We start from the raw sequence: 23,381 nt of genomic DNA on the forward strand, positions 1-23,381 counted from the left end.
CTATCTATCTATCTATCTATCTATCTATCTATCTATCTATCTCTACATATACCTTCATTTAAACCTAGTATTTCATTGTTCATAGGAGACTTCTTTCTCTAGAAGACTATTCCTAGTTTGTGAATGAATTAACACTAACACTCCTTTTCCATGGGAATATAATCCTTTCTGGCTGTCTTGGTTTAGGAAGACAGGTATCTGCTAGGTAAAATTACAATCAGAGGCTCTTTGGCAAAGATTTGGGAAATAGGAATAGTAGTTTTTTACTAGTATGTAATACAAAGCAAACAAACACAAAAAAAACTCCCCCCCCACCAAACAACTACAGCATTAATGACAAACGACAACAGTACTAAGAACTTTGAGGGCTTTGTTTCACAAAACCCAGGGCAGTTTGGTTTCGGTGTCTTTGCAGGATCTTCAGAGCACCAAGCTGGAACAGTGGAAAAGTTCTGGGCTGGTAGCTGGGATGGCAGGGTGTCCCGGCAGGCAGGGGCAGGATGTCCCGGCAGCGCAGGGGGTGCAGGGTCACGCTGCAGCAAGAGGAGCAGCGTCGAAGCAGCTCGAAGGCGAGGCAGAAAAGCGGCGCAGCTTCTGCTCGGCGGGCTTTGCGGCGGCTGAGATCTTCGAGGAGCGGCCGACACGTGTCTCCCGAACGCTGGAAGCAGAAAAGCACGCAGCTGCCTCAAGTTGTGTCTTTTACTTGCGTTATCTTTCCCTTCCACCTTTTGTCTATCTCTTTGTTTCAGCCAAGCACTCTCAAGTATCCAACACCTGGTCCTCTTGGCAACCCGTGGGGAAAAAATTCTCCAGAGAAAGAAGGAACAAACCCAACCCCCAACACTGGCATTCCTCTCTGTCTTTAATGTGGTCAGCATTGATGACAGTTGCAGACTCCATGCATTTTTCCCTCTACCATCTCCTATTCATATATGGGCTTCCTGAAGAAATGCTTTTGTTGGAGAATGTTGTTCAGTCCCGAAGGTTTTTTCAAAGCATGGTAACACAGTATTTTTGGACACCAGAGGAAGAGCTGAAGATAGTCGTCCATACGACATATCCTCCAAATTCAGAGACCCCTTAGAATGTTTTGTTAGTGACAAAACATTCAAAAACTGCTTAGAACCAACTGTTTTTCTTGTATATTGTCCCACTGACAGCTTTTGACAGGAAACATGTAATCCATCTTGCAGCAGCAAATTATCATATTATTCAGTTTCACAGTTATTTAGCCATATTTTGTTTAGTTCTGAATGTCAAAGTAGATGGCAGATCCTTGTCTCATTCTAGACTTTTCAGCTGCCCTAGTTTGTGGGATTTGCTCATCTGCTCCATTGGATACAATAGTCGCAGTGGATTTGTCATCTTTTCCTCTTGATTCATTGCAAAAAAATTCAAGTGATTCATAAAGCGTAGACACAGCCTTAAAAAGCAAAGAAAATGCCAGTCAAGAGTTTTACCCATAAAGTAGATATAAAATGAACTTTTACCCGTGACACAGCACAGGCCCAGGAAACACAAAGAAACACAGGCCATGAAGTTACAATTACAAAGGAAAAGAATATCTCAGTACTAATGTTGAAAGGCAAAGCCTTCCTATGCTCAGATTCAATTCTCTTAGTTAGGCAGCAGGCACAAAAGACTTTTTCAGAATACTAAGGATGTGAAGTTGCAGTGTAGATCAGATTCTGTGAAATCTGAAATGGAAAACTTTTTTATCCCCTGATCTTTTAACTCTAGTATTTCCAAAAAACTTCATCATTCTCTTCCCTCTGGATGAATGCTCTTTTGATGCAGTAAACTAGCACACTGCTGTGGTATTCAGGTGCTCTTCTGGACAGTACTAAAGTCATCCTATTCCTCAACATACATAGGTAAGTCCTTTTGCAAAACATGAGAATTAAAGATCTGCCTGAAATGTACACAAAGACACGTTCCCACAGACATATAAAATCAAATTCTCAAGCTGAGATGGCATAAACGAATAAATGAGTGGAATTCATGAAGAAGTAGCTTTTTGTCTTCTTACTTACACTCTGCTGGGGGGGCGTGGGGGGGATGCTGTCTGTGTTCTGATGCACATATTCAGCACAGAGAGGTACCTGCCACACAAATGTCAAACAGGAGACATGGTAAGGATGGCCAACTAATCTGTATCACTACTCTGTGAATTTGAACAACCAGAACCCCCCAATCAAGAGTGAGCATTATGCATGCTACCATGAGCTTGAAATTTGTATTAATGCTCCAAAAATGCTTAGATTTTTGGCTCGAACCTGCAGAACTTGATGAAAAAATCATCAACTGCACCAGGAATTCCCTCAAAGGCCAAATCCCCCTGCAGCTGGCAGAATTGTCTGGGAAACCCTCCCTGAGCATCTCAGCTGAGGAAACACGGGATGATTCGACAGAGACAAGTGCTACATACTAAAAGCACAGCTTTGCCACGAGGATGTTCACTCCCAGGTTAAGTTACCTTGGGTACTTGAGCTATGTGTTTTCACCTGACCTAATTGCTCAGTGTTCCTGTGACATATAGTGCAGGTGAGAATAAAATCCACGGCTTGATTCAATTTCTGTGTTACAGGATAGCCTTTACAACGCCAAGAACTATTAAAAAAGCATGAGACTGTAAATAGCCTTGCAGAGGTGGATAGAACTTTCACGTTCACTGTTCTAGAAATGATGCCCAAACCCACCCAGAATATTCACCAAAATTCCAAACTTAAAAAGAAAAGTGCAAGTTATGTTAAAAACCAGTGTGAGACTAGTTTTTCCCTAGTAAGGAGAGACTTTTTCCCTACCAGAAAAAAACATTTAAATTAAGGTGATTATATTCTGCAGTACAGTTGAAAGTCAGCAAGTGCAATTCCAGAGACACCATAATATTTGCTCATCACTACTGGCTTAAGTTGTCTGAAATATGGTGTCCATACAGGTTGTGTGTACTGGCTTTACTAACCTACTGAATCTCTTGAATGATTTATAACATCCAATTATGCTTGAACATTTAAAAAGATGACAACATGAAACCACTCTTTCTGCTGTTCCTAAAAAAGCAAAAAGGTCTGTTACATGAAGGAAAATACTAAACTTACGTCATGACACATCACCGTGGCTGGTAGCTGCTAAATTATAAAGCAGCTGTAAAAGATTATAATTGCATTCACACATCCTTTGGAGTAGTCTTATCCACACAAATTCTGAGCAGTAAGTGGCTACTAATGAACTTTTTACTCAGCACCCCCAAAGATGCTTGTTTTCTCATTCTCAACCTCGTTTTCCTACATCTTCATTAACTATTAACAAGCAGAAGAGTAATCCCTTCATAGCTAATAATAAGAACTATGACCAGACCCCATTATACCTTGTATTCTTGTAATTTTCTGCCATGGTATCTCCAGTAAAAGCAAGTCTCAGCTTCAGTGGCAATCTACTTACAGGGAATGAATTTTCCCAGGTATTTTCTTTTTCTTAGAGCAATGACTATTCCTCAATAATAGATTGATATTACTGTTTCTGTTATAGATACTACTGTTACCTGCATACTTATATTTTCTTTTGCCATGACCACAGTACCAATGTGACCAAACCCAGGTTGCAGCCAGGTTCTCTTACAGGAGAACCTGGTAATCTGTAAGCTCAGTAACTGCAGTTGTGACCAGGCGTGAGCATTTTTCATCACTTCTGTGTGACTTGCCCAAGCCTGTGCAGCTGATTGCAATGGAAACTGTGCCTGCCTATGCAAGGGTTAAATTAGGGCTTCTTTCCCTTGCCTACTTTATGTTTTAATGTAATTAAAAGATGAATAATTGCCAGGAAAAAGGAGCTTCCCAGAAATCTGCTACCTGCTCTCAGGAAGTGTTGCCTCCTCTAAAGGCCCTATGTGCTGAAGCTGGTCCAAGCCCCCTGAGCTTGGTACACAGTTACACAGAAAGGGACTTCATTGCCATTTTAAACTTACCCTTTGCTTCTTTCTTTCACTCAGTCATCTCTATATTGACATTCTCCACTTCTTGCTGCCCTCTTCTCCAAACAATTTGTGAGTGTTATTAAATGTAACAACAGATTTCAATACTTTGCTACTACAGAAATATCCCTCTTGTTTCTGAGTGTGTTTTCTGTGCTTTAAACCCTTTTCATGCGTAGGAGGATGCTGTCCTAGGAGCAGCAGGTTGTTGTGTGCTTCCTGTACAGTCCACTCCCCAGTGCTTCATTTTGAAAATCCTCTCATATGAAGAGTCTTTTGATAAACCTCTTAACCATTCAGCAGAATTTCACTGAGTTTTCCTCAGCCACTTCCCTGGTGGATTCATTTCTCCCGTGAAGCTCTTCCCCCTTGAGCATCTGCTCCTGCTCATGCCTGTAAATGAAATAAGTTGAAAATAACCCAAACAGTTACTTAAGAAGCTGCTTTAGATTATCTCACTGATCTGAGCCCTCTGCCCACAGCTGCCCTACGTTTGTATTTGTCCTGCACCCTTGTCACTCACCATTAATTCTCTATGACTTCTTCCACTCTTAAAGTTCTAGATTTGGAGAAAACAACCCAAACCCAACAACAAAAACCCAAATGAACAAACAACACTGCCCTCCAAAACCCCCTACCAACACAAATTAATAATTAATTAAAAAGAAATCACAACTAGAAAAAACCAGAACTTTGTGTTCAAGGCTGAGTCTTTCAGATGTCACTTCCAGTTGTCACTGCGAGGAGTAAGAAACTATGATGCAGAGCTAAGTTCTGGCTCCTCACTTTCAGTCAGAAATCAGGAAGAAATTATCAGAACTGGCATCCCTGAATACCCTAGCCAGGTCAAGATCTTCAGTTCAAGTGATGACTCTCCTTAAAAGATAAATAATGAAAACAAGTGGCTGCAAGAACACTCGCCTGAACTCCAAGCTGTGCCTCTGATGCCCCCTGTCAGCTCGAGATGCCTCAGCAGACCAGGACCAGGTGAGCAAAGTTATACACTGAAATACCTCTCAAGGGCACCTCTCCAGCCATCTCAAACCAAACATGAAACTTACATGTGCTAATAGAAATATTGTAACTCACCAGATAGGGCAGAGTGCTGTTTATTTTTGTAGTAAAGATACAAGCTTCCCACTGCCACTAAAAAAGGTAGGATTCCCCATGTTTTCAATGTCCCCTTTCCAGTGAGTGAGCTTCTGCAATTATGTATTTTAAATAAAGTGATGTACTGGTGAGAAATAAAATAAAAGAACAACATCACAGGAAAACAAAAGGCAGGTAAAATTAAAAATTATTTCAAGAGTCAGTCAGGTGCAAGGTCACTTTCCCATTCCCAAGGGGTGCATGCCTGATGAACAGGAATGTCAGTACCTCCTACAGCTCCTGCAGATTGACATTCCCCCTCCTCCCAGGATGTAACACAAGTCTTTTCTGATTCCCTAACTCATTTTAGGACATTAAAAGACTGTTAAAGAGTTAAAATCATCTACATTCATTTCCCACCGTTTTGAACAATACTTCACTGATTCTCTGGCACTGATACTTCCTAAATCTTTGATAATTTTTGTGCTTCCCTTTGGACCAGCTGACCCATAGTATAAAATATTGTCCAAAACTGCAGTGTACCGTATGATAGGAAAGGCTTCCTGACTTGATCAGTCAGCGAGTGATGTTTGAAAATGCTAAAGGTCTAATCATAGCTAGTCTCCTAGTCTCTCTCTGCATTTGAGAGGTATAAAGAGAGCTGATACTCACCATCGCCCAGAACTGGTGCATAATGTCGAGTTAGTTGTATAGCAGAAGTGAGGTAAATTGTCTTCTGGGTGTCTCAACATTATATTGATAATTTTGATAAATTATATTAAATTAATATTGATCATTTAATATAAAACAGATCTCACTACTATTGCTGAGAATTTTAATTGTGTGAATACTAATTGCATTCATGATTTTCAATGTTTAACTCAGAATTGGGACCTTAAATTGCTCCCCCGTAAAAATTAGCATATGAATTTGGTAAAACAGGGAGACACAGCACCTACAAAAGAATTAGCTGCAAGAGGTACATGGACACAAATCCATATAGGGCCCATACTGCTCTATCATACACATTGATTTATTTCTTACTTTTTATTAAGAACTTGTAATAAAAAATGGTTAGTAAAGGTTACAGATTACTGAGCAGAGTAACCATCACTGCAGCCCCCTGTAACCACACAGCAGACTCACTCAGTGTCTCATATCCATCCTCCTCTGAGAAGGAACCATGGTTGGGTCATGTGTGAAACACACAGCTCATGCACAGCCTTTTTATAAACCTCAGATAATAATTCCTATTAGCAAATCCTTATGGAGGAAAAAACCCCCACTACACAGGAGATGTTAAGGCAGAGATTTTAAGGCAATTGTCATTAAAAGTTTTTCAGGCCCTCTTTGTGTTTGTCCTTTTCATACTGAGACGCAAAGTGTTGAGGGAGGAAGGTGGGAGAAGCAGGAAATGCATAACGTAGTTCAAACTGAAGAAGCTTTATGATGACAAGTGAAATGGCACACACATGTTCATGCTAGCCTACCTTTCTCTTCAACAATCACGGCTGTCCCATTTCCATGTAGTTTCTTAAAGAAAGGCATTTTAACAATTATCTCACAGTAGTGAAATCCAGTGCCATTTACACTGGCAGATTTGAAGACCAGCACATCCTTGTTTTCAGGGGTGATGTTGGATGAATAGAGATGTTTTGACTATATACTTTTAGTGATGTTCACTTTATTAACAAAATACAGGCTTGTTCTACGCCTCTCAATAGCTTTTCCCAAATACAGGTGATTTCAGTGTAGTCTCCAACCGATAGATTTAAATTTGTTGGTGTTTGGATGACTCTTAAATTATTGGGACCTGTAGCTAATGGAGAAATACACATAGATTTAAGACGTAAAGCAAAAAAAGAGATGTCATTAAAGCTGTATTTAAAACAAATAATTTAAACATTAAAGAAGTGTTTAAATATTAAAACAAACATTTAAAATAACAATTAATACCGTAAAATCATTATGACATTAATTTTCAAGCTTACTAGTCACTTTTCTCTTGAATGATGGCAATTGCTTTCTGGCTAAAGTAAACTTTTAATCTGATGTGGTAAAGTCCTCCATCATTGTTTGTATGCAATAAATGAAGATTTTCTGCATACTTGCTGATAAACATATTTTTTATTTTCAAGAAAAAGCTTTATAAAAAGAGATTGAGTCTGAAGCATATTAAACACTCTCTGTCAGATAAAGAATGATCAAAAGGAGTAATTCAGGATGATTCATTAGTCCATAGTGAAAAACTCATCAAGGTTAAAGAAAAAGACACTGCAATTTTTGTCCCCATGTAGGAGTTCTTGTCCAGCACTGCTTCTAATGAATGGCAAATGTACAGCAATTTAGAGGTGGGTTTTTTCATTTGGTTTCAACTTCCCCATTAAGTACTCACTGAAAAATTGTTTATAACATCAAATTCACCTCCTTCATTTAAGAAGCGAAGCCACACGGATCCCTGTTCTCTCATCGGGTCTCTTGTCTGGCTTTTCAGAAAAGGCTGACTTAGATGGTATCAGAAGAAATCAAACGTTTTATTCCTTCCGGCTTTCAATACATTTTTCTCTCACTTTCAGCATGCAAAGTGATTGATACACGAGACATTGTGCAATATATGCACAAAATATTTTCTTCTAGTGAAACCACTGTGTGGGTATCAGATTACTCTTTTTACATTCTAAAGGCATTGATGCTCATTACAAAAGTGCTAATCCTATAAAATCTATTCCCATAATTGCTGAGACAGTTAGTTTCATATTCTGTATGAAGAATTATAATTTCCTTTTTCCATCATTTATAACATTAAACTGAAGAACTAATAATAAGAGCAAACTGCATGATTTTCTTCTAAATTTTATTCTGTTCATCAGTCAGGCACATTTCCCAGCAAGACATAACTAATTAGGCCTTTTTTCTTCATATCTCACCCTAAAATGGCATCTGATCAGTTTTATCAAAAAGATGCAAATAAATTTTTCTATTTTGTCCATAGAAAAAGCCACAAAAGCCACAAGTTCATCATATGTAAAGGAGTCAGGCACCTCCATCTTTACAATGCAACACTTAAAAACTTGTATAAAACAATATGGACAGGACAGGGGTAATATAAGCAGCAGAAAAAAAAAGGGAAAAATTGATGTAGAACCTAGAAGCTGTTCAAGTTAAAGAAATAAACACTAATTTCAGTTTTTCAGTTTGTTCAGTTTGTTGTTTAAAATGCAGTTGTGCTATTGACTCTGCTACATTTCCATCTAATAACTTCACTGTTTTTCTGAAAAATATAACTGAAAAAATCCTTTTGCTAATTTTTTAACTCATGTGGAATGCCTTCAGCATTATCCACTGTGATTTGTATTGAATAAGAATCATGAATCTTTATCTGTTTTGTATTTCAGTACCTATATGATCTAGAATAAATCCTCCTTAATATTTTAAAATTCTACATTCAGTATTTGTCAAAATAAATATTCAAGTCAGAAGTCCTAAAAAGATGGTGCATCCATTAACCTAACATCATTTTGGGTGCTGAAGTGTTCCACTTGTTCCTCTATGCTTTGCCTACAACAATTTCTTTGTGAAAATGCTTTTTGATTTCTCATGCTTTTTAATCTTGCTTTCAGCATTATGAAAAAATAGTCAATATTCTCCGTGTATTTGAGGTGAAAATACCGTAAGTTTTTTTAAAATCCAGCTCAAGAATTACAGGCAACTAACTAAAAACAAAACAAAACAAGCAATACTTACCTTAGCAGCCAAAACACACGGTCAAAAGAAGTTTCATTGAAATTATGATCATCCTGGAGAATTATGGGCATTTGCATCAGGCTGCCTTCGCTGAAGATCAGCAAAACATCAAATGAAAGCATGTCAAATTAGCAACTTAACATCCTCTCCCCTGATGTGGTTATGATGCAACCCAATTTTCCCTTACACTCTGTGAAATTGCTGTTTCAGAACTCAGCCATCCTATTTGAAATTAAGTAATTTCTTCTTTAAAATTTAAACTGTGTTGTAACTGCTTGCTGTTCAACCTAGATTAGCCTCTTTTCTGGTGTGACACAAAGATCTGTTTTTTTCATGCGGTTTCATTTGCATTTGCCATTGTCCTTCTAACATACTTAATTTAATAGCACTTTATAAAGGTGAGGTTTCTTCAGCTGCTGTGCACATGCTTGTCAGCAGCCTCTTCCAGCCAAGCAGATGGATCTTATCCAAAGGCAGAGGCAATGACTGCACGTGGGTTACACTGAAGTCAAGTATTGCTCCTATCTTTCTTTATCATTTGTTTCATTGCCCCCTTGCTGAAATGTTGGCTAAATTTTTCCCTACTGTGAGAAGTACTTTTGTACTTTTGCCTTAACAGCAGCAGAGCTCCACTGGCAGGAGCAGTAGAGCAAGGCTGAGTTCCATGATCACACTCAAAGTGGCCCCAGCATCCTGCAACACCAGAGGGGACATGTGCATGCTGTGCATGCAATGCATCAACCATCACCTCTATGGGTACAGCTGCATTAATGCAATATCAGTGTCACGTACATTAATTAAAGCTTATTTCAGGAAGATTATAAACATGGCTTAAAAGAAAATGGTTTACGCTTACCTCATCAAGTTAAGGGTAAAACTTACTTGCCATCAACTATTAAAAAAATTTCTGCAAACGTAGGTAACTGTATGCTGCTTAATATTCTGCAGTATTGATTTTTGGCTCCAAACCAGAAAAACTTATATGGCCTTGCCAGAGACATTCCCTGGAAGACAAAACATTTGCATTTCTTAACTTACCCATCTTATTCCATGTTTCAAATGCAAAGTTACCAGGCCAGAAAAAATTGTCCCACAAACATGTTCAGTTGGATAATGTCAAAATTGCAATGACAGAAATTAAAAAAAAAAAAAAAAAAATCAAATAGAACATGCTGAGAATATCAATCAGTTACATTAAGAACTTGATTAATAATCTGTCAGTCACTATTTTCCCAGAACTAACATCAAGTTTTAGCAGCACTGGGCAGGTGCCCAGAAACAACTGAACAACATTTTGTAATGATGACAGCCACATTTAGAGCCTAAGGCACTGTTCCTTTCCAGTTATTGGTAACAAAAGCACAGTGCACCAGCTCATCTGCTTCTCTGTATCCACCTTACAGACATAGTTTCAGTGTTATTTAGATTGCCATGTAAAATTAAAAGGAAGAAGATAGCAAAGATAAATGTCACGAAATGCTGCAGGCTAGCCCCATTTCTGATAGTATCCAGCTGACTTGTTTATCATCTTTTAGAACTAGTGAGGACGTAACAAATACCTTTAAATTCAAATGAATAAAAGGATTTATTAAAGCAAATAATTTATATTTAAGGATATTATTTCATTATGTAAATGATTCTGCTCGCATTCATGCTTCAGCAATACTGATCAAAGATGTTGATTGCACAAAAAATTTACATACACAAAGATGCATGTGTAAATCCAAAAGAAAAAGGGGTTTTTTTGCATTTAAATAACTGCATTTGTGAATTTAGTGGAGTTGTGCAGCTGGCAGCTCCAACATGCAGAATAATTTGTCTAGAAACTAGGTGAAGCTTTTTCCATAGTGCTCATAGCAGCTTGTATTTACTCTGAGAGATACTTTGGTTCTAGTCCAAATCATCTACTGTCAGAGATGAAATGAACTAGCACACAAAAAAAGGGGTTGGCTGAAAGGTTTATTTTTAGCCCTGGTAATTTCTCTGTACCATTTTACAACACAAACTCTCATCGCAGCACTACTGAGTGGGTGGAAAAATATGGTGTCAAAAAATTTTAAGTGACCTTTGCTGCCAGGAGAAGTTTAGCACACAAAATAACTATGTGGGTCAGGAAAGCATCTACAACAAAAAGAAATTAAATATTAATGGGATCTTTCTGCAACTCAATCATACTCAACCTTGGAAACTGCATTGATGAATTTGGATTCTCTAAATGTGTGAATTTACCTGTGTGCTGGAGATGATTGCAGAGCAGCTGCTCAGTGCAGTCAGAGTCAGTCTCTTCCAAACACTTTCCACAAATCTCTCTTCCCAAAACTTTTCTCTTTCACTTTCAAAGAGCACCAGCTGAGATACACTGAAAATTACCTGAAACTTTTAAACGAAGAGGATCTAAACCTTTTTCCTTCTCCCTACCTATATGTCAGACTTGTTTGAGAGCTTGTAATACAAGTATTAATGAGACAGCAGATTTTTTGAGGTGTAACTGTCAGCTGGGAAAATTTACTCATAGATAACAACACAGAGGAGAATGTGTGTGGAACTGAAACTAACACCAAGGCCTACCACAGCACAAACATGCTGCCCACGTGTGACTTCGTCCTCTGGTTGTAACATTACATCAACCCTCTTTCTTTTGCAGGTCCTGTCTGATGTATGGTTTGAAGTCGTGTTTGAGTGGCTTGATTTCTATCAATTTTTTATGTAGCAATGCAGTATTCCTCCTCACTAGATTCATATATGTGAGGGAAGAAAAAGGATCATTAGTAAACAGGTCCCTCTACTGAGATTTGAATGCCTACAGGCTTCCATTTGCTTAGGCTGAGACTTTTCAGGAAAAAAGAACATACAAAATAAGGAATGACATTTTCTTCTAGCAGGAATGCCATGCTTTTTACAGACCACAGTCTGGGATGCCTCCGGTGCAATACAAGATTTGACTCAGGCAAATTATTCCCTGATGGCCAATTGCATTGAAATAACTCCGGATAAAATATTCCTTTTAATGTTATTTTTTTTCCTTTAAATCAGAAAGCTTCCACTAATCAAAACAGAACCCCCCTCAAACAGATAAATCAGCTGGTAATGAGGTATTCCTGCTTATATTATCCTGTATAAGACGGTTTTTGTAGGCCTAGTTTGATCTGCCACCTGGGAAAGCAGTGCCCGGTGGTAGCAGCTGCTTGGCCAGGACTGACTTTCAATTGCTCACTGAAGGGACAGTTCAATTTTTATAATCTATCAACGTGACTTGCTGTTACCATCACTTGTATTAGCAGGCACCACTTCAGTCACAAAAATATGAATTGCAATCATATCCCTGTGTAACCCATGCATTATATTCCACAGTAGAACCAAGCAGGGAATGAAGGAAGATGTAGAAGAAAGGAAAATTACATAGCTGAACACATTTCTTTTCCCAAATACATACACAAAACAAAATGAAAACCAGCTGTCATCATGCTGTACTGCATCACAGTAACTGTGTTTATGTGCTTCCCCTTCTGGCTTAATGCTGCAGGAAAATGGCTTTCACTCGTAGGACAGGTTTGATTGGCACATCGCTAAATATTTACAGCCAAGGATGAAAAAAAAACCATCACAAAATACGAAACAACCTTTCTTCATCCAATAACTGAATGTGACAGTTTCTGCAGTGATTTCAATGAGATGAAAAACAGGCTGTCTGCACAGAAAAGTTGGACCACCAGTGCAGGTCTTCAGCATAACCATTTCTCAATAGGTATTCTGGAAGGCCTTTTTCACTCTTTTTCCTTTGCCCTTGAACAGTGTCTCCTTGTGGAGAAAATTATTGCTAAACAGCCAAAGTAAATTAGAACAATTACCACAGTAAAATGTCATTTTTACATGATTCTAGATCTGGGACTATTAACAGGCTGAATATGCACCTATTCTCTTCTAAACCTCTCTATTTCCTCTTTCAGTTTTATGTTTCACTCATCAGAAATACAGCTTTGTACAGTGTTGCACCAAGTAAAATTCATTATTACTACGGCAGTGAAGTGACCAACTTGATTCTCATCTCAGCTATGGGCATTTTCCTGGTGAATAAGCAAAATAAATAGAGATGCCCAACGGCATGAGAACAGAGTAAGATTCTACACGTCCACATTGTCAGAGCCAAGAACAAAAATAGAAAAAACACAGCTTTTTTGTTTGACAAAAATCCATTCCAGCTCTTGGGAAAGTTAGTCACTATGCAAGTTTCCTTCTGCAGATCTGCTTAGAATTTGCCCACACTGCAGTTTAACCTCTCCACACAGTACCACATAGTTAACTTCGACTTGCTGCTATTGGAACATTTCCTGCCACCACTGTGCACATTCTCTGAGCCTAAGTAAGAAGGTTCACAGCATCACAAGAACAGTGTTCCTCCTTCAGGTTGCATGATGAGTCAGTTACTGGCCATGAGACAAGACAAATTCTGTTGTAAACTGGCTTCAGTTTACCCTGACCACAAGACACACATCCAGGACCAGGATTCTGTCAGGCAAAGTTCATCAGTTCTGAACCTTAAAGAGACACAATTTAAATGAACTTGGGGCAAAGAAATACAAACAGTACATTTCATTTCAGTTTATAGCAAAGCAGAAACCTTGCAGCTGTTGCCCAGAAGACAAAGGAACTGAAACACAGCAGGCATTTCTCTCCTTGCATGCAGGAACGGAACACCACTAGACCAATCACTATTCTGTGATTTGGAACTCATCTCCTCTAACAACAAAAACCATAAGAGAAGACTCTTGGCAGCACTATTAATTAGAAAGACAATTCCAGACTGTAGGATTAATATGATTTTGTTAGTGGTCCACAGTGAAGTGTCATAGAAGCGTCACTTTAAAACCATCAATAGCATGTAAAAAAATGTCCAATATGCTCACTCTGCAACACAGGTCTTTCTTGTATTGAACAAGTTTCAGAAAAGAAAAGTTGTAAATAATTAACCAAGAAGAACATCCACAGCTCAGACCAAGAACTCAATTAAATTCAAAGTTTATTCCAAAATTAATTTTTCTTTCATTAACAGCAGTAGGATATTTTTCAAGATCATCACTTGTATCTTGAAACAAAACTTCAAGGATATTACATATTCACCTGAAATAAGTCATGAAACATTATTGAACCTGAAAGTATACAAAGAAAGTCCTTATTTCCTTTGGGTGAACAGTTACTATAAAGTCTTCTGAGGTCTCTGTGCTGTTGAGGAATCCTGTAAAACACAAAAGCATTGGCAATTTATGAAAGCATCTCTACTCAAATGGACATGTTATTCTATCACAGTTTTAACTCATCCCTTCCCTAAAAGCTAGTGTTTGAGCAGATTCCCCCCCCTAAAACTCTAAGCAGTATAGAGCCTAAGATGCACCCATTCATAATATTAAAATATACATCAACTTCTCATCTTTTCACACACTGACTCACACAAAAAACGTGCAGTGACTCCCCAGTCATGCACCTTTTCTTCATCATGAATAAAGAGGAAACAAGCTCTGAACTGCAGGTCAAATAGAGCTCTAAACTCTCACCTAGCCCATTCCAAAACCTCTGCAAACTTTTTACAAGGCACAATGTGTATGTAAGTGACAGTAAGGACATTGTCCAAGCAACTAACTGTATCAAATAAAATGAGGCCACTCACAGCATTGGATCTGAGTGTCAGCCCTAACTTGAATCATATCCGCAGAGTCCTTTAAGCTGATTACAGCAGAGATTTTTAACTGCAGCTGTGTGTTTTTCTGCAGCATAGGCTTAAACTTAAACACAACTCATCAGCATCTGACAAAATCAATCTGAATTCACAAGTGTGAATTCAAAAAGTAGCCACTTTTATCTGGCCAAAGAAAACTCCAGAAAGATTCCAAGCTTTTTAACACTTCTAGGCAAAACAAGCTATCAGATAAATACAACAGCTTGGTACTTGCAGGGAATTTTAGCTAAAAGTTCCTACCTGCAGGCTGTGACAGGTACCAAGTCTGTCATACAAAACAATAATACATTTCTAATCTTGCAATTTTCAAAAAGATTTTTAACTAGACCAATCATCAAGCTTCAAGAATCAACAACAATATGGACACCAACCACCTTATCCCACTTACTTTTGCCTGGATATTGTGCAGTCTTCCATTTCCACCGCTCCAAAGTGTTCACATCCCAGGTGCCTGTGAGGGATCGCTCTTCCACTGCCATCACTGACCCCAATCCCTTTAGCAAGGACTGTGAGTAAAGAGAATACCAGGTATCAAACAAGAGTTTACAGGCAATAGTATCAACTCACTAGCCTAGGGCACAGCAAGGCTAGATAGAATTTTCAACTCCAGCCTGTTAATCAGAGCAGACACTTGAAAAATCTGCAAGGTCATGCAACACAAGGGCAAATACAGATTCACCAGGCCTCAAACTAAGAAGCTGAGGTGCTGAAAGCTTCCTCTGCATTGTAGTTCACAGTCTATTAAAAGGGCTGAAATTCACAGTCCCCTTTTTATGGAAACAGAGAATCCTACACATTGCTCCCCATGTTTCTGTCATGACAATCAAAATAATATACTCCCTGCCATGGAGTTTAAAGTAATCTACTGCCACTGGAAAGATCAAATAAACATGAAAATGAAAAAAAGTGAGTACATGAGGGAAGTGACAAAGTTTGAGCAACTCATAGAAATAAACTGTAGAGAAAAAAATGCTTTCCTTTAATCCTATGCACATTTCTTTAAGTATAGGTACAATTTTCAATAACTAAAGAAACAACAAAACAGAATCCTACTCTCTGCACTGGTTAAGGTACTGCAGGAAGTGTTACACTACCAAGAGCTCAGCAGAACCAGTCCTACCCATATTTAGTAGATCTTCATGCTGTGCCTATGCCGCTTCATCTGAAGTCATGGCTTCTGTGTTGCAAAGCCAGGTAAAAAAAAAGGCTCACTTCCCTCTGAAGTAAAGTTCTACTAATACTTCTGTATCCATCTTTTGTGTACTTTATAGTACACAGGATGTGTCATTCCAGAACCATTTCTCTCTGGAGTAAAAATACATCACTTGGAATTCTGTCTTGAAGGGTTAGATTTACCTGTAGATCTACCATCACAGGCTGAGACAGCACAGGATCCTCTCCAACTTCATACAAGTGTCTAATTCTTAGCAGGACACGACTGAAATCTGCATCACCTTGCTTCTGTTTACCTTCAAAAAAAAATTGAAATGCATATATTTTCTTACTTTAAAATTAAACTCAAGGTTTAAGCTTTTTTTTTAAACTTCAAACTCTCATCATTTGAACTTAGTTCCTATTTTTTAAAATTTGCAAGAGGACTGACATCAGGAAACACTCAGCTCCCACATTGTCAGGAATGTCACTAATAGGCATGACAAACTCATGCAGTAGAAATACTTTACCACTTGGGCAGAGAAATAATACAGCACAATTAGCTTCCTTGACTGAGGAATTTAATGCTTTGAATAAATAAAAGTACTAGCCACAGAAGAGAGAAGAAAAGAAAACCAGCTTATTTAAGTGCAACATGCGGCCACCTTTCTGAAGGCACCTACCCATGCGGATGCTGCGGACCTGCTCTGCATGATCAGAGCTGTACCTCCACCCTGGAATGCTCAGAGTCTGGAGATGAAGATTAGGTGGCACAGTAACAGGCAAATCACAGACTGGATTCTGCTGAAGTCCTCTGGGTAGCTTTGGTTTATCTCCTCCATGCAAAATAAAACAAAACAAACACTAAACATCCATCACACACAAGCCTGGCCAGGGCACTGTTGAAGGGTAAAGGCTTTCTGCTTACTTTCTGCTTATTCTGCCAAACCAGAGGCAAAGCAGATGATTTGCTTTCTCCTCCAAGGCCTTCCAAGATACAAAGCAGAAAGCAGCATGATTTTAACTGCTAGAAAAGTGTATCAGAGCTTTCCATAAAACTGTAATTTCACTGCAGCTTGAAATTGCTATTTCACTGCCAGGCTTCAGTTTTAGTTGATAAGGTGAACAAATATTTTTAAAAGGATGACTCAAAAATGGTCATTAAGGACTCAGCATCCAGGAGGCTGATATATGGTGCACTACCTACTTTGCACTAATTCCCTGTGTGAACATTTTGTCTCATTAGATGCTTTAAAATTTATTGTCCTCTGAAAGTAGAGATAATTATATAACAAGAGGAACATTTCATATACTTGGACAACATCAGTGTTCGAAATTAATGCAAAGTAATTAGCAGGCTCTAAATCTGCCTCCTAATTCACTATATACTAACTTTGGCCCACAGGAGGCTTGAAGTCTGCGTTTAAAAACTCAGGAGCATAAATCAAAGCAACATAAACAAGCCATTCAGATGGTAAAGACAGCATAGGAATCTGAATGATTACCTGATAATGCTCCAAACATCACTACTGGCCTATGCTCTAATGCCAGTCCATTTGTCCGATACAAAGTATTGGTGACAGCCTTGCTTCCCAAAATAAGCCAAATTACAGGGCGAACCACTGAAGAGTCATTCAAAGTGAGATTGTTATTCAGGTTCCACTGAAGGTTGTTCCATAGTCTCCTGTGTAGCATCACCTGTATTGGGAAGTGTTGGGGGTTAGGTTTGTTCCTTCTTTCTCTAAAGAATTTTTTCCCCATAAGTTACCAAGGAGATCAAGTGTTGGATACTTGAGAGTACTTAACCGAAACAAAGAGGTGGACAAAGGTGGAAGGGAGAAATAATGCAGGTAAAAGACAGAGCTTGAGGCAGCTGTGGGCTCTTCTTTTTCCAGCGGGAGAGAACGGCTGTTGCTGGCTGGAAGAGTTTCACTGTGGCCAAAGGGATCCAGTCCTGGGAAATCTACTATCACCAGTTCGGCCTGAATCCTGAGTTTTCTCTGCCACCCGCGGGAGCTGGGCCAGCCCTGCCTCGCCTTCTGCTTCTTCGGCGCTGCTCCTCTTGCTGCAGCGTGACCCTGCACCCCCTGCGCTGCCGGGACATCCTGCCCCTGCCTGCCGGGACACCCTGCCATCCCAGCTACCAGCCCGGGACTTTCCACTGTTTCAGCTTGGTGCTCTGAGGATCCTGCAGGGACACCGAAACCAAACTGCCCTGGGTTTTGTGAAACAAAGCCCTCAAGGTTCTTGGTACTGTTTTCGTTTGTTATTAATGCTGTAGTTGTTTGGTGGGGGTTTTTTGTGTTTGTTTGCTTTGTAACATATACTAGTAAAGAACTGCTATTCCTATTTCCCAAATCTTTGCCTAAGAGCCTCTGATTGTAATTTATAATTGAAAAAGAAAAAAAAGAGGGGAGGAGGGAGGGGGGGGGTTTACACTCTCCATCCCAAAGGAAACTGCAGTTGGTTTTTTTTATTACCTGGCAGACACCTGTCTTCCCAAACCAAGACAGAAAGGTAAATGTCACAACAGGAATCAGCCACCAGGCTTTACTTGTATTATCTGCAGTCATGAAGTTATGCTCACTTTGAAAAAGAAATAAAAATTTATACTTTACCTCGACTTGTCCATTCCCTTGACTTGATACACCATGAGCTCTTTCTGCAAGCAGCATCAGCCTTGTGGTATCATCTTCAATGTAGGCAGTCTGCACCATAGGGTAATAGTTCTGTAAACACACAGCAAACCATGCAGAGATAAGGTTAACCCAGGGAACAGTAACAGAGAACAAAGGTAAGACACAACTGACTTTCGATTACACCTCTGTGCCTACCCGAGCCACTGTGTTATTCACGTATGCTTTGAATGGTCTTTTCTGCATCTGATATCCATTGTTGTCAGTGTAGAGAAGTTGTTTGGTGTTCAAATCTGTGCTTGTTCTTAGAACTGCTTCACGGTTCAATTCCAAAGGCCCAGCACTGTATTCTTGCTCTATCCTATGGCAAAGCAGCTTCCCATCGTAGCCTTCTGGTACTGAATATAGCCTGGTGTACACTGCATATATGTAGTCCTGAGAAGTAACATTGCTATAAAAATGAGAGGAAGGATGCAGAGTTTATGAAGTGGAGCACTCAACTGGTTATGACAAAACTTGCAAGGTACTCATGATACCATCCTACACAGACAGCTTTCTTGACCATTTCCTGTTTATTTCATGTACCATTATTTTTAATTTCAACTTAACTTTCAAATATACAGATATTCAACCCAAGTAAGTGATATCCTGTAAGTTTCCTTCACATTACAAGTGTCAGGAGGATTCTCCATTTGATTACAAAGGTTCTGTTTTTCTCAAAATTAACAAATTAACAAATACAAAAATTATTATGACTCCCTAAGCAACATATTTACATTGTACAAAATACATGCATTTTTTCAATCTGGGTGATATGAACTTTGATGCAAGAATTCTACACTACCTTCCAAAAGTCCTTCTCAACTACAATCCTTGAGCAAGGCCATGTAAAGCAAAAGACTTCAACCAAACAACCAGATTTAAAAGAGGGTGAAGAGTTTATAGACTGATACAACTTTAACACAGAAAAGTAGTTAATTCATCAGGGGGCAGCGTGACCTTATAAAAGACTAATTTCTCCTTTCTCTAATTTTCTTTCAAATAGATATTCACAGTTAAGAAAATGTATCATTATTTCCAATTTCCATCCATGTAAGATATTAGCTGCAATATTCATTGAGTTGTATAGAAACATTTTCTCAAGAAAAGTTGCACTAAAAAATGTATCACAGAGGATCACCCTAAACAATCTCCACGTCCCTCCCTCCCTCCCTCCTGCAGCAGTATTTGCTTCAGAAGTGAACCTCATGAAGTGCAACAAGACCAAGTGCAAGGTCCTGCACCTGTGCCAGGGCAATCCCAAGCACAAACACAGGCTGAGCAGAGAAAGGCTGGAAAGCAGCCCTGAAGAGAAGGAATTGGGGATGTTGGTTAAGAAGAAACTCAACATGAGCTGGCAAATGTGCTCTCACAGCCCAGAAACCCAAACATGCCCTGGGCTGCCTCCAGAGCAGCACAGCCAGCAGGTCAAGGGGGGCCATTCTGCCCCTCTGCTTCCCCTTCATGTGACCCCAGCCACAGCTCTGCATCCAGCTCTGGGGCCCTCAGCATGGGAAGCACAAGGACCTGTTGGAAGGAGTCCAGAGGAGGGCCACAAAGATGATCAGAGGGAAGAAGCATCTCTCCTATGAAGACAGTTTAAGATTGTACAGCCTGGAAAAGAGAAGGCCCTGGAGAGACCTTAGAGCAGCCTTCCAGTACCTGAAGAGAACTTACAAGAGAGCTGGAGAGGTAATTTTGACAAGGGCATGTATTGATAGGACAAGTGGAAATGGCTTTAAACCAGAAAAGAGTAGGTTTAGATAAGATGTTAGGAAGAAATTCCTTTCTCTGAGGGTAGTGAGACACTGTTGCAGAGAAACTGTGGATGCTCCATCCCTGGAGGTGCAAAAGGCTCTGGCTCTGGCCCTGAAGGCTGGATGGGGCTTTGAGCAACCTGGTCTAGTGGAAGGTGTCCCTGCAGGGGGTTTGGAACTGGATCTTTACAGTCCTTCTAACACCAACAATTCTATGATTCTATGATTTACAGGAGATGCTTCCTCAGCAGTACATTCAGCAGATTATGGTACTTCTTCTGTCTAAACCCTAAACAGTACAAATACACAGAGTTTAGGATAACTGTACAGAAGTAACCTCATACATATCTACACATTCCAGTGAAGTGAAGCTGTAGTGGTGGTGTACCTGTAGAAATACTGCCGTATCTCAGTCACCAAGCTTCCAGACATCACTTCCAACCCCACTGCTTTGGATGCTGGAACAGCTGAAGCATCTGGAGCAAATAAGTAGTTATCTGAAATGGGTCCTTTCTTTGTGTCTCCATTTACATGGTACTCAAGGAACTCCTGGGTGAACTGGACAGTCCGGTTAGTTTCCCTGAGAATCCACAGAAGAGCCAAAATTATATAACTTACAAACACATTTTCTACATGACAAATGCAAAGCTGAAAGCAACAGGAATGAGGCTGGAAATTAAAGGACAAAAAACTGTTTCTTCACAGTGGATTGATTTTGTGACACTGAGTAAGCACAGCAAAGAATTAAAGTTTTGAATTAAAGTTTTAAATTAAAGGCCTTAAATTAAATATATATGTCAATTTGTAAGCAAATGAAATTTCTATGTAATTTCCTTTCTTTGTAGACAAGAAGCATCTTAAGATTAAACATCATTTATATACATATATATCATTGTTTTGATGTCAGAGTTGTTACAGGATTAAAACCACCCATTTCACAAGAATGAGGTAGACTGCACTGTGCTAATGAATTAGGTTCATTTAACTTTGTAGCTAGGTAAAATCAGCATGATGCAAGTTTCCATGTTTAACACCAGTAACAATAAAATCAACAGGGTAGCGACATTTACAATCACTCACTACCTACTGCATCTCCTCCTCTCTCCACTGAAGCTTACAGTTTAGCTATTCATGACTTATTATCAGTTTTTAGAAAGTCATATGAAGGCAATTTAAGATGCTGCTCTCAGTTACCTCTCTGCCTTTAGCAACTTGCTGTGAAAACAGGAAAAATCACTTCATCTAGCATATAAATTTATACTGCCAAACATTTTATTTTGTGTTAATACAGCAACCCACAATTTGTAATAACTGAGGAAAATAACCAAGCGTTTTCTACTACTTCTCTTATGAGGCACTTTTAGTGCAGGGGCAGGATCTAACTGTTGCAGTTGAATGTAAAAGGCTTCCCAGTTGAAGACCCCAATTTTTTTTCAATCTTTCCTCCCATTCTCACCTGTGAGGCCTCATTCTTTCCCATTATCCCACTGCAAACTTTCTGAAACTCAAGCATTTTGAGCTTGTCTGAAGTCTTGTGAAGAAAGTGATGAGTATCTCATTTTCCCTACATGCTGAATTACAGTTCATGCTGCCTGCCAGAACAGGATGGAGAAAACTGGAATCTAAATTTAGATTTTTGTTCTTCTGCACTACATTTCTCATAGAATCTGGAGACAGTTATGATCTGGAGGCACTCCGAGAGAATACTTAATCCAAGAGCTCTTAGTTAAGGTCCAGCTATACTTTCAAAGCTGGTTTTAACAATACTGGATAACAAGTTCTTGCTCTAGAAGGCAGAATTATGAACAAAATCTCAAAGGTGAAAGAGATCTAACCATCACCATGCCAGTGTCAAAGGGGTCAAATATTCCATCAGTATATAATAGGTGACAATCTGAATCCTGAGCAGGCAAAATGCAGCACAACTGTACTGAAGCTGAAGAAAGGGCCAATTCTCATCAGCTGAGAGAGACCATCTGAAAACCTCAAATCTCACCTAAATCTTGACAGTTCATCCATTTTATGTACCTGATTAAATGGAAATCCTTAGTTAAAAGTTTCCTTTTAAACAGTTTTGTTGCTCTCTACCACAGAAAGAGTGATATGGGACCTGCAAAACACCACTTCGTATAAGTAAGCTCTTACTTTATCACTTAAGGCTCACTGTGTAGCCACAATGCTTACTTAGTAACTTTTAATAAAAATGCACATTCATAACTCTCTTTCCTTCTAAAGTACACTAAAACTCTGCTGATACATTAGTTATTACTGTGATACGTCATCTCAGACCAACTGCAAAGTTAAACAGGGCAACATCACAGAACTAGAATCATGCCTGTGCTAGTGTTGAAGTGTCCTGTAAAAAGGAGGGCATGTGAAAAATTTCAAAGACCATAAAGAACATTCTGTTGAGTCTTGGAATTAAGACACACAATACAGTCCTTGGACTCATTTTTATGAGGTGTTTTACAAAATCTGAAACATTATTGAAACAAGCAGGCAATCTCACCTGTCTGTAATGCTGTGCATCAGGTTTGTGTTTTGGTCAAACACGATCTGGTAGCAGTTGTTAACCACAGGAAACAACCGTCGACTTTGCTGATCTGCACGAGTTAAGTCTCTGCGCTTGTACTTGATTGAGCTCCCAATAAATGCAGACTGTTTACCATCCATGGGTTTAATACTGTATTTTCTGTAGCTCAGACCACTTATTGCAACTAGAATATACAGATCATAGGTGGACTGGGATTCCACAGAGCTTTGAACCTGTACATTAGCATACACAAAAATGCTTCATTACGGAAAATTAATTAGCAAGGCAATTACCTTCATGTGTTGTAAGACCCAAATTATAAAAATTAGCTTCTACTTTAATAATAAGTTTCTAAACAGGCCATTCTTATAATTATGAATTATAATGTAGATCCATGCTGCTTTTAATTGGAAGCCTGGTGAACTTGGATTAAGCTGAGCCTTTCTCGTGAAGGAAAGTCACTAAGCAAATTAAAAGGGTTATTTTAATGTGAACATGAAATCTTAGATTTAAGATCACACTGCAAAGTGTCTATGTGAGCAGATATAATCATATGTTACATTGATCAATCAAATGACAGAAAAGAGACTGAAACACCGGAGACACGACTAGTGCAAAAAAAGAAAACTCATGACAATAGGAGGAAGCACCAACATGCACCCTTCACCTTAGGGAAGGCACATGGAAAGAAGGTAGAAGCATGTTAAATCCTTTTGAACCATAAACAGAA

At 39.1% G+C, this 23,381-nt stretch overlaps 1 protein-coding gene across 2 annotated transcripts in view; it reads right to left on the reverse strand.

Annotated features, from left to right (window-relative positions):
* Positions 1 to 13,803: 13,803 nt before the first annotated feature.
* MAN2B2 (mannosidase alpha class 2B member 2) overlaps positions 13,804 to 23,381 on the reverse strand; it is a 28,768-nt gene continuing 19,190 nt past the window's right edge. The window contains exons 11-19 of one of the 2 annotated variants that reach the window (XM_066185420.1): positions 22,628 to 22,884; positions 20,507 to 20,698; positions 18,521 to 18,773; positions 18,305 to 18,415; positions 17,192 to 17,384; positions 16,370 to 16,519; positions 15,891 to 16,003; positions 14,923 to 15,040; positions 13,804 to 14,036 (exon numbers count right to left, since the gene is read on the reverse strand). In XM_066185420.1, the coding sequence (XP_066041517.1) occupies positions 13,942 to 14,036; positions 14,923 to 15,040; positions 15,891 to 16,003; positions 16,370 to 16,519; positions 17,192 to 17,384; positions 18,305 to 18,415; positions 18,521 to 18,773; positions 20,507 to 20,698; positions 22,628 to 22,884 (1,482 nt within the window). In that variant the 3' untranslated portion in view covers positions 13,804 to 13,941. Of the gene's footprint in view, positions 14,037 to 14,922; positions 15,041 to 15,890; positions 16,004 to 16,369; positions 16,523 to 17,191; positions 17,385 to 18,304; positions 18,416 to 18,520; positions 18,774 to 20,506; positions 20,699 to 22,627; positions 22,885 to 23,381 lie in introns of both variants that reach the window. The other variant, XM_066185419.1, reaches the window with a different exon arrangement.

The sequence above is a fragment of the Chamaea fasciata genome, unplaced genomic scaffold (assembly GCF_029207755.1).
Source record: "Chamaea fasciata isolate MVZ Bird 193981 ecotype frontalis unplaced genomic scaffold, bChaFas1.0.hap1 SCAF_6, whole genome shotgun sequence".
NCBI lineage: Eukaryota > Metazoa > Chordata > Aves > Passeriformes > Sylviidae > Chamaea > Chamaea fasciata.